At 35.8% G+C, this 14,398-nt stretch overlaps 1 protein-coding gene across 2 annotated transcripts; it reads left to right on the top strand.

The window, feature by feature from the left end:
- The first annotated feature begins 1,835 nt into the window (after window positions 1–1,835).
- On the top strand, window positions 1,836–8,290 carry cops4 (COP9 constitutive photomorphogenic homolog subunit 4 (Arabidopsis)). Of its 2 annotated transcripts, XM_082158817.1 has the most exons (10): window positions 1,836–1,960; window positions 2,687–2,766; window positions 3,039–3,190; window positions 3,267–3,370; window positions 3,480–3,633; window positions 5,066–5,216; window positions 5,331–5,501; window positions 5,589–5,704; window positions 7,805–7,889; window positions 7,988–8,290. In XM_082158817.1, the coding sequence occupies exons 1-10, from the start codon at window positions 1,887–1,889 to the stop codon at window positions 8,119–8,121; spliced, it is 1,221 nt and encodes a 406-aa protein (XP_082014943.1). In that variant the 5' UTR covers window positions 1,836–1,886; the 3' UTR covers window positions 8,122–8,290. The 2 variants fall into 2 exon arrangements, with proteins under 2 accessions (XP_082014943.1, XP_082014942.1); XM_082158816.1 differs by having other exon boundaries at window positions 5,331–5,704.
- The last annotated feature ends 6,108 nt before the right edge of the window (window positions 8,291–14,398 follow it).

Here is a 14,398-nt window from a genome sequence, read left to right as displayed (position 1 = left end):
GTAGACTGTCTCTGTTTACTGTATCTTGTTTGAAAATGTACTTTATTGCCTTGCTCTACCTCGAGTTTCTTATCCTGTCTTTTGTGTGATATATATGTATCCCCTGTGATCTTTGTTCAATAATAATAAAATAAATGTAAAAAAGTTGAACGGATTGTGGTCAAAAATTTGTATGTATATGTTTATTTTAATTCTGAATAAAAAATCAGGGTTAATGTTCGAGTAAATTATACAAAAAGCCCAGTTAACGTGCCATATCAAGATATGACATCACTTACAATGTAGCTTATTCATAAAGTAATAAATAGCGTAAACAATAAACGTGTGTAAGGACAAAGAGTGCAACAGAAATATTGATGTAGCCTTTTGTATCATATTTTAAAAACAGTGGCAATGACAAATTATCAGAAAATTACTAATTTTACCATATATATATTAACATTTATTTGATTTAATTTATATAAAATAATTATTATATTATTAAATATTGATGTAGCCATTTGTATCATATTTTAAAAACAATATCAATGACAAATTATCAGAAAGTGCCTAATTTCATATATATTAACATTTATTTGATTTCATTTTTATAAAATATTATTATATTATATTATATTTGTGTAAATAAAAATATAGTATATGTTGTTGCCATAACATTTAGACTGTTTACTTATAGTTATGAATTCACTAAATCTAGCTCTTATTATATTACATTATATCACATTACATTGCATTCTATTCTATTCTATTCTATTCTATTCTATCCTATTCTATTCTATTCTATTCTATTCTATCCTATTCTATTCTATTCTATTCTATCCTATTCTATTCTATTCTATTCTATTCTATTCTATTCTATTCTATTCTATTCTATTCTATTCTGTTCTGTTCTGTTCTGTTCTGTTCTATTCTATTCTATTGTGTCTTCTGCAGTTCCCCTTCTCTGCAGACTTGCACTTTGGAACTGTTTGTTACTATTCATAGATGTGAAATGGGTTGGACTATATGGTTTATAGTATATAATTTAGTAAGTGTTGCAGACAGAATATTACAGAACAGAAGTCTAGTTCTCAAGAGAGTGATGATCCGATGTCTGGAAATGAGAATAGTCTGGCACTAAAGAGCAGTCATTTTGAAATGTGAGGTCGATTTTTTTTGTACTTTATTGCTAGCATAATTATGAAATGCAATGGTGTCATCACTGTACGATAATAAAGTTTTAGATTCCAGATTTTAGAATTAGATCTAAATAATTCTGTTAATATAAAGTATTAATGAAAGTTATCTAAAAGCATTACTGGGAAATCTATTGGGGTCCTTGGGTTGGCTGATAGTCTGGCTGGTAAAGGCAGAGGTTGAAAGAAAAACTTGAAACTTGGAATTTACATGAAATTTAAATTTGATGAACAAATTTAAATAACAAAAAGTGAAAAGTAAAGAAATACCCTGAGGCCCTCTAGTGCTTAGGGTGTGCAGTTTCCCTCCGGCCGGGATTGAGTGGCGCCCTCTGGTGGTCAGTGTGTGATGTGCAGTTTCCCTCCGGCCGGGATTGAGTGGCGCCCTCTGGTGGTCAGTGTGGGATGTGCAGTTTCCCGCAGGCCGGGATTGAGTGGCGCCCTCTGGTGGTCAGTGTGTGATGTGCAGTTTCCCTCCGGCCGGGATTGAGTGGCGCCCTCTGGTGGTCAGTGTGTGATGTGCAGTTTCCCGCAGGCCGGGATTGAGTGGCGCCCTCTGGTGGTCAGTGTGTGATGTGCAGTTTCCCTCCGGCCGGGATTGAGTGGCGCCCTCTGGTGGTCAGTGTGTGATGTGCAGTTTCCCTCCGGCCGGGATTGAGTGGCGCCCTCTGGTGGTCCGCCGCAAGTGTTGTTGTTTGAGTGACGAGGAAAATGGCGTCCGGCGTGAGGCAGGAGCTCGCGCAGCTGATGAACTCTAGTGGGTCTCATAAAGATCTAGCTGGGAAGTATGTATTCTCAAGTCATTTACCAGTATTGGTTCTTACTATATGTCTATTGCATGAATGTATTATTGTGTAGGTTATTCTCTTATGAAAGATGTGATGCTGCAGATGCGGTGACTGCTGGCTAGCATTAGCTAGCGTGAGGATATGTAGTACAGATGATACCTGTCAACATGCCTACATTTGTTTGATAGCAATCGAAATACGTTATAAGTTGTTGATGGTTAGTCGCTATTAGAATAATTTTTAAATAGTCGTATGATAATGTATTTAATGGTACATTTTGCAAGTGCTGGCCTCTGGAGTAATGGCTATAAGTTAACTTGAAAAGCACTTTACTAAATTAAAGACCTCATGAAATCAAAATTGGAGGTTTTTAGTCAACGTCTTTTAGGCTTGAGGTAATTTATATCCGTGTGTGCACTTGTATGACAAATGGGTATTTCATCAATCAAACGCTAAATTTTAAGGTCGTTTTTTTGGTAATAAGCGACCAAAAATATTGATGACTAATCTTGCGTATCTATATTTTTATCCAATCAAATATTCTAGAATGAAATGCCCCGCCCCCAACACACCTTCCTCTGACTAGCAACATAGCAAGGAACAAATCGGCAACCAATTATTTTATTTTGCTATCCAACTTAAAATGTTATAAGTATAAATATGGTAGTGTTCTTTTGCAAAAATTCTAGTTATTTAGACGGATGAATGTGTTTCTTCTGACAGATACCGTCAAATATTAGAAAAGGCTCTTCAGTTTACTGATGCAGAACAACTTGAGTCACTGAAAGCATTTGTGGAAGCGAGTAAGTACACTAGTATTGAAGTACACTAGTATTGAAGTACACTAGTATTGAAGTACACTAGTATTGAAGTACGCTAGTATTGAAGTACGCTAGTATTGAAGTACGCTAGTATTGAAGTACGCTAGTATTGAAGTACACTAGTATTGAAGTACACTAGTATTCAAGTACGCTAGTATTCAAGTACGCTAGTCTGATAGTATATATTGATAGTCGTTGTATATTCTTTACATTGTTTAAACTGATGAGCGCCTCTATTTCGCACACTTGCACAGTGGTCAATGAGAACGTCAGCCTGGTCATATCCAGACAGCTGTTGACAGACTTCTGCTCACACCTTCCAAACCTGCCGGAAGGCACGGCGAAAGCTGTGTGTCACTTCACTCTGGAGAAGATTCAGCCCAGAGTCATCTCATTTGAAGAGCAGGTATGTGTCCTGAGAGATACTCTCACCTCAGTGCTGCACTGGATCATGTATATGAGCAGATCTCATGCTCTTGCAGGTGGCTTCTATCAGACAGCATCTCGCCACAATCTATGAGAAAGAGGAGGACTGGAGGAACGCCGCCCAGGTTCTCGTGGGAATCCCGTTGGAGACGGGTCAAAAGTAAGCTCACTTTTCTCTTGGAACAAACTCAAGCTCCTTAATTTCATTTGCAAGTCACCCAAATGCTAATGATGTATTTATGTTATCATCTGTTTTTCTGATTCTATAGACAGTACAACGTGGATTACAAGTTGGACACTTACCTGAAAATCGCTCGCCTGTATTTAGAGGACGACGACCCGGTTCAGGCCGAGGCCTACATCAATCGAGCGTCTTTACTTCAGAACGAATCCACCAATGAACAACTGCAGATTCACTACAAGGTGCGCCATCAATTGAACAATATTTTGTCCTTTTAGAAATTTGCAAATATGACCTCATAAAATATGACCTTTTATTTCCCCCTAAATCTCACTAACAAACTTAAAGACAGTTGTCATATTTTTGAAATGCATTTATATTTTTTTAATAAAAAACATTTTACATATATACATTTTTTATATTTTTATTATAATATAATATATATATATACATTTGTTATTTAAAAATAATTTCATAAATGTTTAAATGAATACATTTTATGTATTCTTTATGTATTTCAAATATTTTAAATTATATAATATTATATAAATTTGAATAAATAAAAAAACAAATATATATATACACACACACATATAGTATAAATAGCTGAATAATAATTTATACATTAATGATTTTTTGAAAATATATAAATGTAATATATTTATTTATTATAAATGTATATAATAAAATGTATATTCAATATAATGTATTTATATTGTATAACAAATATGTATTTATATTTATAATACAATTAAAATATATTTAAAATATATGGAATGTATAAAAGATATATGGATCATAGTTTACACATTTATGACTATTTTTTTCATAAAAATAAAATGTAGATACATTATAATAACTTTAAAAATACATTAAAATATAAATAGTACTAAATAGAAGTACTCAAATAATTATTATAAATAATAATTTATGCATTAATGAAAACATTTTTAAATATAATATAAATGTAATGTATATAAACAAAATGTATATATATTAAATATAATGTATTTGTTTAATTCAACGAATAAATATTTATATAATAATACAATTAAATTATATTTAGAATATATAAAATGTTTATAAAATATCTGGATAATAATTTACATATGAAAATATTTTTAAATAAAGTTAAAATGTAGCTAAAAAATATATAAGTACATAAAGAATAATGTGAATAATAATTTATACATTAAAATATTTAAAAATTTAATATAACTAATGTATATAACTAAAAATATAATAAATATATTGTATTTATATTGTTTAATTCAACAATTATAATTTATAATACGATTAAAATATATTTAAGATATATCAAATGTATGTAAAATATATGAATCATCATTTACATATTTCTGAAAATATTTTTCAATAAAAATGAAATGTAGATAATTTAAAATAAAAATAAAAAACGTTAAAATATAAATATACATTATTATGCTTAAACTTATATAGTTACTTGATGCTAAGATGCTGTAATATATTTGGAATTAATTCCAATTTTTCCAGGTTGTTTGGTTGAAAAAAAAAAAATTATATTGAGACAATTTTAATTTCATTGTCTTAAATACAAATTTCTGTTAATTACTAAATTGACAGTGTGTGATTCTGTAATATTTGGCTGCTTTATGATTATTGTGAAACTGTAATATATTCCATCATGTTTTGCAGGTATGCTATGCCAGAGTTCTGGATTATCGGAGGAAGTTCATCGAGGCAGCTCAGCGCTACAATGAGCTTTCTTACAAATCCATCGTCCACGAGACTGAGCGTCTGGAGGCCTTGAAACATGCGCTTCACTGCACTATACTGGCCTCTGCAGGTACGCTTAATGTGTTACACCACTAATGCTAAGCTACCGGAACTACGATTAGCCATTTTCAGCCTCATTTGAAGCTAGTCACATTATCTAATCAGTTATTAATGTGTCCATAAGGTCAGCAGCGCTCTCGTATGTTGGCTACTCTCTTTAAGGACGAGCGCTGTCAGCAACTTTCCGCCTACGGCATCCTGGAAAAAATGTACCTGGATCGAATAATTCGGGGAAACCAGCTGCAAGAGTTCGCTGCCATGCTGATGCCACATCAGAAAGCCACCACAGCCGATGGTATTACATATTATATTATTGGGAATCTGAATGATTATTACTTTAGTACTGCAAAGGCAATGACTAATCCTTGTCTAATGCTTTCAGGTTCAAGCATCCTAGACCGAGCAGTCATTGAGCACAACCTGCTGTCTGCTAGCAAACTGTACAATAATATCACATTTGAAGAATTAGGAGCACTTTTGGAGATTCCACCTGCAAAGGTACAGCTGTGCAAAACATATATATATATATACAGGGCCTAAAATGAACACTTGCCAAGTGCCAAATGCAAGTAAAAATCGGTGTTGGCAAGTATATGAAAGAGTGTCACTCGCCAGGTAGCCGGTTTTTATGAATTTTAAAACTACATGAACGTGAAAAAATGTGAATGACGCTCGGGATAGTTAAAAAAACAAACAAAAAACAGCGAGTATGAGTGAACGTGAACAGTTGAGAGAGTAAACGCATGTGTATCAGTATATTGGATCTGTGCATTCGCTCTTAAAGGGATACTTCACCGTTTTTTCATATTAAACTATGATATTCCCTTAACTAAGACGAGTTGATACATACCTCTATCGTCTCAGTGCGTGCACTAAATCCCTCTGTCTTGCGGCGAAACTTTGTTAGCCCAGTTCATTTAATATGGGCCAAGCAGAGAAGATACCAAACACCTCCACGTTTTCCCTATTTAAATACAGTTACTCGCGAAGTGTAACTCGACCTAGGACGGTGACACAAAACAAAACGTTGCGCTTTTCTAAGCGTGTAAAATGGATAACTATTTTGTATGGCGGAATACCATAGCAAGTGCTTGTAAGCACTTCGACTTGGCGCAGTAATATCTTCACTAGAGGGAGCGGGGGCCGGTGAGAGGATTTTTCACGAGTGAAGATATTACTACGCCAAGTCGAAGTGCTTACAAGCACTTGCTATGGTATTCCGCCATACAAAATAGTTATCCATTTTACACGCTTAGAAAAGCGCAACGTTTTGTTTTGTGTCACCGTTCTAGGTCGAGTTACACTTCGCGAGTAACTGTATTTAAATAGGGAAAACGTGGAGGTGTTTGGTAGCTTCTCTGCTTGGCCCATATTAAATGAACTGGGCTAACAAAGTTTCGCCGCAAGACAGAGGGATTTAGTGCACGCACTGAGACGATAGAGGTATGTATCAACTCGTCTTAGTTAAGGGAATAACATAGTTTAATATGAAAAAACGGTGAAGTATCCCTTTAAAGTGACAGCAGCCTAATAGTCCTGCTTCTGTCTGTGCTTTAATGTTAATCAAACAACAAAGGACAAAGATAAAATCACTCACTGCTTTTGACTGAGTAACTTTTGTATCTTTAATAAGGATTAATTAATAAGGATGTTTAATTCATACAGTGAAGACTATGCAGTGTTATTTTACATGTGCTTGCTTCAATACATTTCTGTGCCTGAAAACTACTGTTAGACCTACCTGAAAAACCTGAAAAGCACTGTTTATTTCATTTGTATCTGTTATATTGAATTTATTTGTTCATTTGCATGTAATATGATTATTTGTTCTTATTTTACTACTGACTGTTTATTAGTCTTTAAAGTCCCCCTGTCTGTAGTCAATAATTGTATCCCTAGAAACTCATCTTTAATCACCAAAATTACATATTTAAACATTTTTTCCTTGAAAAAACATCTTCATGCCTTAAATTATCTTGAATGTAACTCTACACCCTTGCCTCATTTAGTATACACAGTTCTATGAATATGCAAATGAGCCCCGCCTCCACTCACTCACACCAGCTCAGAGATCCACTGGTTGACGATCACATGTTGATCTGATTGGTCACAAGGTAGTTTGTGACGTCAGAAACACCAGCGATTTCAAACCGTGTTTTTGAGGCTGTCTTTGGTTCACTGCAGTTTTAAGGAGAAAATACTCAGATAGTGTTGATAGGGTTTGTCTTAAAACATATAAAAAACACCACATAGACAAATAAACAACATTAAAAGCTTGATTTTCACCACAGGGCGACTTTAGTAATGTTTTAAATGTATATTAATTAGGCTTGTAGTTTTAGCTGTGGTATCAAATTTCCAATAGAGAATTGTGAATTTTCAATGGTATCTACAATTTTGGTGTCAATACTGCCTGTTTTTGCAAAAACGGTGTCATGGTTGGTAAAAAATATTCATGGCAGGTACATTTTTAGTCACTGGCCATTGGCAGGTGTGCCAAAAATAAATAAATCTATATATTTATAGAGAGAGAGAGAGAGAGGTTTAATAATATTCTATGTATTTCATGCTGTTATAAATATCTTTGTCTTTTCACAGGCAGAAAAGATAGCGTCACAAATGATTACCGAGGGCCGCATGAATGGATTCATCGACCAGATAGATGGCATTGTCCATTTTGAAAGTATGTGTGAGTTTTGACTGAATATGTTGGATGAAGACTGTACAGCCATGAATAACATTGAAGAGGCTTACAAATATGACATCTCTTATTCCCATCAGCGCGAGAGCCGTTGCCCACCTGGGACAAGCAGATTCAGTCGCTGTGCTTCCAGGTGAACAACCTCCTGGAGAAGATCAGTCAGGCAGCGCCCGAGTGGACGGCACAAGCCATCGAGGCTCAGATGACTCAATAAACCACACTCTTGTCTACATCACTTTGCTTTCTCTCCTCTCATTGGTCAAAACTGAAAAGACTCCTGGCGCATATATATTAATGTTCTGTTAAGCTTGACCTTTGTGGTTGTGAGGTTAATATTTTCATAGTTACGGTCTGTGAGTATCCAATAAACGTTGTGAAAATTTCTTCGTCTCTCAACAATGTTGTCTCCATTTTGCTTCATAGATTTGCTGCTATATCAAACCATTAATCAAAATGCCCCCCATTTTCATGTTTTATGTAAGTGACAAAAGAGAAAACCTTATAGTGAAATACTACAAATCAATGGAATAGAGTAGCGATTAATCTCACATTAAGGTCATTCGCATGGGCCTCAAATCGAATGAAAGTTAGCAAAAAAAAGATGAACTTGGAGACTCGCACTAGACCAGTGATTCTGACAGCAGAGGAAAACAGTGCTTAATGGAAAAAAGTGCATCTAACCATTTGCTTAATGGTTTTCAAAAAGGTTAAATGTTATAATAATATCCTGATCAGAGGTAAGTAAGTAATTGAGGTAATATTGACCATCACTGGTTATAACCCTTTATTATTTTCGTGAAATAAAGAAAATGCACTGAACTGTATTCAAATATCCAACATTTTCAGAGTTTGAATTTGGAGAAATCATTTTTTGGAACCCTTTTTTACCCATAAAATGTATGACAACATAACTACATAGTAAAATAGAAGAATGTTTTCTAATTGTTAAATATTACATTTTTCATAATCATAAACTACATTTTTATTGTTATCAGGTCACAAGGAGATCGCTTGGAGAATCTTAGGGTATGTAGAGCGGGTAAGTTGTCCATAGATGAGACCAGACGAAATACAAGTGCAAGATATGTGCTTTATTGCAGGGCTGATTGGGAACAGGTGCAGTATTCGGGTGAGAGAGTGAGCATTGGGTGTGTGAGATGGTGGAGCCTGGAGAAACCTTGACACTTTATCACTTACATTGGCTTCCCATACAGGCAGGTATCGATTTGAATAAACTGATGTTAACATAAAAAACTTTTCATGGGACAGCCCATGCATATCTCTGTAATCTAGGAACTCCTTATACTCCAACTCTGTGTCTTCGCTCTTCTGGTTCTTTTACTCTTTAGTAGTCCCCATTTCAGTTAAAGTCTATGGGTGGTTGGGCAACCTCTTTTTCAGCTCCATGGTTATGGGATGCTCTTCCTCTTCCGTTGGTGATTAGAACATTTTACCAAAATTTGAAGTCTCTTAAAGCCACACTATTTAAGATTTTTGGATCAAAATATCCAAAAAACACTATAACAATATTACATATTTTGTTGATTTGTGTACTTACATTATCCCAAATGTTTATAAGAATGTTTAAATCTCTGGTTTGCTGGATCCAGCTTTGACAACACTGCACACCTTGCTCTTTCTAGTCCTCATCCTCTTCCTCCTCTTACATGTAGCCTTCTCTTCCTCCTCTACTCCCAGTCGTTGTGTGTAAACAATGACAACTGTGTTATAGTTGTGTTTAACTTTTCCCACTTGTGTTTACTGTTTTGCAACACAAGTGCATCACAGTGCAAAATGTGTTAAGAGTTTTGCAAAAAGAGTGCATGAGAATTGCAAATAATGTCTAAATCCCTGAACTTGTTTAAGGTTTTGCAGAAAGAGTGATTTATTCATTAGGTCGTTGGGTATTTGGTTCAGAGAATGGGGTTTGGTATCTTAACAATTGTGAAAACTGTAACAAGACACACATGAAGGCAAGGGCGAAATTGTCAATCACACATTGGGGGGGACAGCTGTGTACTTGGTACCTCTAGGGGGGTCCGGGGGCATGCTCCCCCGGAAGAAAATTTTGTACATTTTAAAGGTAAATTCATTAATCTGGTGCACTTTGAGTCACCCGAATCCACTGTTAAAAATAAATAATCCACCCGCAAACCGCCCGAACCTATGATATTCTCTGATTTAGATATCTGCATCTGATCATCACATTACAATTATTCAAATTCTTAGTGTTAAGCATGATAATATGGTAACATATCACACTGACATGCTGATTTAAAATGAACATTTATTTAAAATAAAAGTTCTTCTTTTGGCAAAATTATATTTCCTTAATAGCCTAAACAGAGGCTTTACTCCCTTCAAACTTCAAATGGTCAATTTTTCATTACATTACTGTTTGAAAACACTCAGAATAGTTTTTTGTACCTTTATAAAGGGCATTTTCCCCCCTAATTTTATTAACTGTATGCTCCATCTTTCATTTCAAATTCTTAAATTTGATAAATATATCCAATTAAAATAATAAGACACTAGGCTGTTACCAATCAAATTAAATAATTTACATTGAAAAATTATAACTGTATTAAATTAGATTATTTTAAATATTTTTATAACCGCAACAGAACCATCACGGTGGGGAAAGTGTATCTGACCATGTGACTGTCTGTCCGAGTTTTGTCGAGAGCCGGAGGCGGCACGAAATTTGACGGAGGCAGCCGCCTTATAATTCTTTATGCAGGAAAAACTCTGGCAATACCCATAAATGGAAACATAAATTTACAACTGTACTTCGGTTTCTCTGCGAGGACACCGCCGTCACCTGCCATATGAAATTTCACCATGTGAGACGACACCGCCGTCACCTGCTCTGTCAGATTTCGCGCTCCTTTTCACTCTTCTTCTGTTTGGTTTTTCCTAACTCACTGATCACGGTGCACGAGCTACTAAAGGTATAGGGAAAACATGACATGGATTTCAGGAGAAATAGGTTTTGTTATTGTATAGTGTAAGGCCAGTCGAATGGATTTGGGAAATGGACCGGCCGGGATTTTATATTTTCGGAGCTGGAAAGAAATCACATCGATATTGCCCGCATAATCATACAGTATGATCAAATATTGGGGGGGACAAATTGTCCTTCTTTGAATATTGGGGGGGACGTGTCCCCCTGTCCCCCCATAGAATTACGCCTATGCATGAAGGAGACAATCGAGGGGATAACAACAAGGAAACTACAAAAGGACTACAAAGTTGGCAGAAAGAACAGGAAGTTCCAAATGTTCAGGGACAAACACAGAGAACACGACAAAAATAAAATAAATTGTTAGTGGATATATGTGGTGGGTCCGTGTACTTTTTGATCATTTCATTTCCTGTTTGGAATGGAATAACGAGAAATGAAAACCAGCTCGTTTATACGATTTCTTGTTTAGTTTTAAAAAGAAAAATGAGATTTTGGCTCGATTTTTCATTTTTCGTTAGTGGTTTACAAATGGGTTTATGGGTTCGATATTTCATTTGCACACGTGGGCGGCGCTGAAACGCCCCTTTCATCTGATTGGTCAAACCGCTCCGCCTTCAGTAAGCTGTGAGCTTTTCTTTCTGTCAGGCAGAATAAGAGTCAGTACGAGTGCGGCACTGACAAATGCACTTTAATAAAATAATGTCTGAAACCACCACTCACTGTTAACTACACACAATATCTGAAGCAGAAATATGTTGCTGGTCACGTAATTCGTGCTGCTGAGACTTGCAAGCGAACCCATTAATGTGAGCCACAGTATATGACAGATTATTTTAGCATGATGTATTTCCCATTGATAAATACAGTGCAAATAGTTCCGTCTCTTTGGATAAAAGGGAAGTGGAAATAAAAATCAATAATAGGATGAACTGTATCATGATAATATGTCCGTAACATTAGATGTCCGTAGATGACCTACCCATAACTGTTACATTAGAATTAGGGGATAATAGGCTACAGTTTGTAGGTTACAGTATAAAAATCATTATGTCTAAAGTTCCCATTAAACATGAAAACCCAACAACAACCCAATGGGAATATATCCTTGTTGTGTAAAACATCTGTTCATAATCTGTGATTCACAATTCCAATACGAATCGCACTGGGAGGCGTCTGGAATAACTCTGCAATGATCGATCCGCATTTTTAAAGCTACACTGTGTGATATTTTCCCCCATCTAGCGGTGAAATTGTATATGACTACCCAGTGAATATTAGTTTCTGTTCCTTTCAATTTCGAGGGCGTTTTAACTCCTACGGTGGCCGTATTATTCCAAGATTAACATGGCTTCCAGTTCGACTTCTAAAACTATCATCTGTGATCCGTCGCAGCACAGATTCATGTTACAAGGTAAACAATACTTTTTCACCATTGACGCGAGGAAAAGTAACACAAGTTATACTAGAGGTCGTTCTGGTGTTATGCACAACCATGCTATGGTTAGACAAGCAACTATAAAACTTTGAATTTACACAAATAGGCTGGATTACCTGCCGAGAAGAAAGCTGGCAACTTCGGCGTCCGTTTTAAAATCTTTGCTCCTCATGAGCTCTTTCCATCTGGGAATAAGTTACTCCAGTATTGACTTTGGTCTTGCTGATTTGCCTGTCGCGTTGACGTTTTAATTCTCTCTTTCGCTTCCTTGATGACTCTGCTACATGTCCTCGAGAATAGGCGTGATCCTCCATCAGCAATCTTTCAAATGTGCCGGCAGTCGCGAGTAATCTCCCCCTCGCATTCGTCACTGAGTGTACAGCGCGAAAGGCGAAGCTTGAATTTACAGGTATGTCCCTCTTTGGCTAATGTAGTTTCAAGATGGAGAGGCAACATGGCGACCGGCATTCGAACCCCTCACCCGTATGTACTTTCAATGGCAGATTATAAATTTACGAGAATACTTTATTACTTGAAAGAAGTAAATTAATGAGCATTTGAAAGAACTAAGTGTTTTTTGCTTAGAATCAACTAAAAAAATTACACAGTGTAGCTTTAAGCCAGCTAATTTTACAGTAGCCTAGGCTCATATTCAGATTGTCCTTTTCATTTAACGCCAACGACTGCACAAATGGACTTCCTTTGTGAAGCATTACAAACTACAATGGCCTAAACAGAACTGGAACCTTTGTAAGATATGCGCTCGTCTTCACAAAAAAACTAAATACAGGGTTTTTAAACATCTCGTGTGGAGAAAATATTGTGTATTCTGGGCAGTATGACAAGCCATGGCAAAAAGCAGGATAACTTGTAGGCTATAGCTTACTTGAAAGAAAAACAAATTTGCCGAGTAAAAACAGAGTTTGTGTTGTTGAATCATATTTTTTTTCTAGTAGGCTACAGAGCTCATGACAAATAAAAGTTCCGGATGGACAAACATTAAATGCAAAAACCAGTGTGAATAACAATATCTTAAAATAAACTAGAGGGTGGATACACAGATATGGCCTGCCCTATTTATGAATGAAGTTCATGCATTTATTTGTCATTTAAACAGGGAAAGAGAGTAGAAAACACTTATTATCCTGTCGCCCCTCTAGTGGACAGCATTAAAGGGATACTCCACTTCTTTGGGAAATAGGCTCATTTTACAACTCCCCCAGAGTTAAACAGTTGAGTCTTACCGTTTTCGAATCCATTCAGCCGCTAAGACCGACGGAAAATGTAAAGTTGCGATTTTCTAGGCTGATATGGCTAGGAACTATACTCTCATTCCTGCATAATAATCAATTATATGAGGCGCTGCTTCATATCATTCCTCCTGCTGGACTCATGGTACAACAGCAAAGTTTCTTGATTATTATGCAGGAATGAGAGTATAGTTCCTAGCCATATCAGCCTAGAAAACCGCAACTTTACATTTTCCGTCGGTCTTAGTACACAATGTAACTACAGAAGAGTCAAAAATATCGAAACTCTTTGGTCATTTTTTTGAGAGAGATGCTAATGGTCCTGTCCGATTCAATGATCTATGCTAAGCTATGCTAAAAGTGGCTGAATGGATTCGAAAACGGTAAGACTCAACTGTTTAACTCTGGGGGAGTTGTAAAATGAGCCTATTTCCAAAAAAAGTATCACGGCCTTCATTGCTCAGATAACGCAAGTCTATGGATTTTTTGGGAAAGTAAGTCTGACCAGTTAGAAAAGATATAAGCGAGTCAGACCAGTCTGAGGGTCTGAGCTGAGTTTGGTGAAGCATTAAAGTTCTAGGCGGAGTCAATTTCTCATAATAATAATAACAATTAATCCCAAACCTGGTAATTTTGTCAGTATTAATTTACGTTCACTGATTCTGGCTTCTCTCTTTTCTGTCTCTTTCTTTTCATGTGAACTGAGTAGGCTACACATGCTTATATTAAAAAATATGAACTTTATTTCTATTCAATTTTCAAAATTATTTATAGCCTACATAGGCTATGTCACACACGCCCGTCTGCCTTTTGATGTAAATAAAAGACTAGAGTGGTAATA

Source organism: Leuciscus leuciscus (assembly GCF_965113295.1).
Source record: "Leuciscus leuciscus genome assembly, chromosome: 24".
NCBI classification, from domain to species: domain Eukaryota; kingdom Metazoa; phylum Chordata; class Actinopteri; order Cypriniformes; family Leuciscidae; genus Leuciscus; species Leuciscus leuciscus.
The sequence above is the reverse complement of the archived record's forward strand: the minus strand, read 5'-3'. Positions and strand labels throughout refer to the sequence as shown.

Bases quoted from the DNA above. Each gene is read 5' to 3' on its own strand.
- cops4 (XM_082158816.1), top strand. From the start codon at position 1,887: ATGGCGTCCGGCGTGAGGCAGGAGCTCGCGCAGCTGATGAACTCTAGT. The intron at 1,961-2,686 runs GTATGTATTCTC...TTCTTCTGACAG, and splicing joins CATAAAGATCTAGCTGGGAA to ATACCGTCAAATATTAGAAA. The intron at 3,634-5,065 runs GTGCGCCATCAA...CATGTTTTGCAG, and splicing joins AACTGCAGATTCACTACAAG to GTATGCTATGCCAGAGTTCT.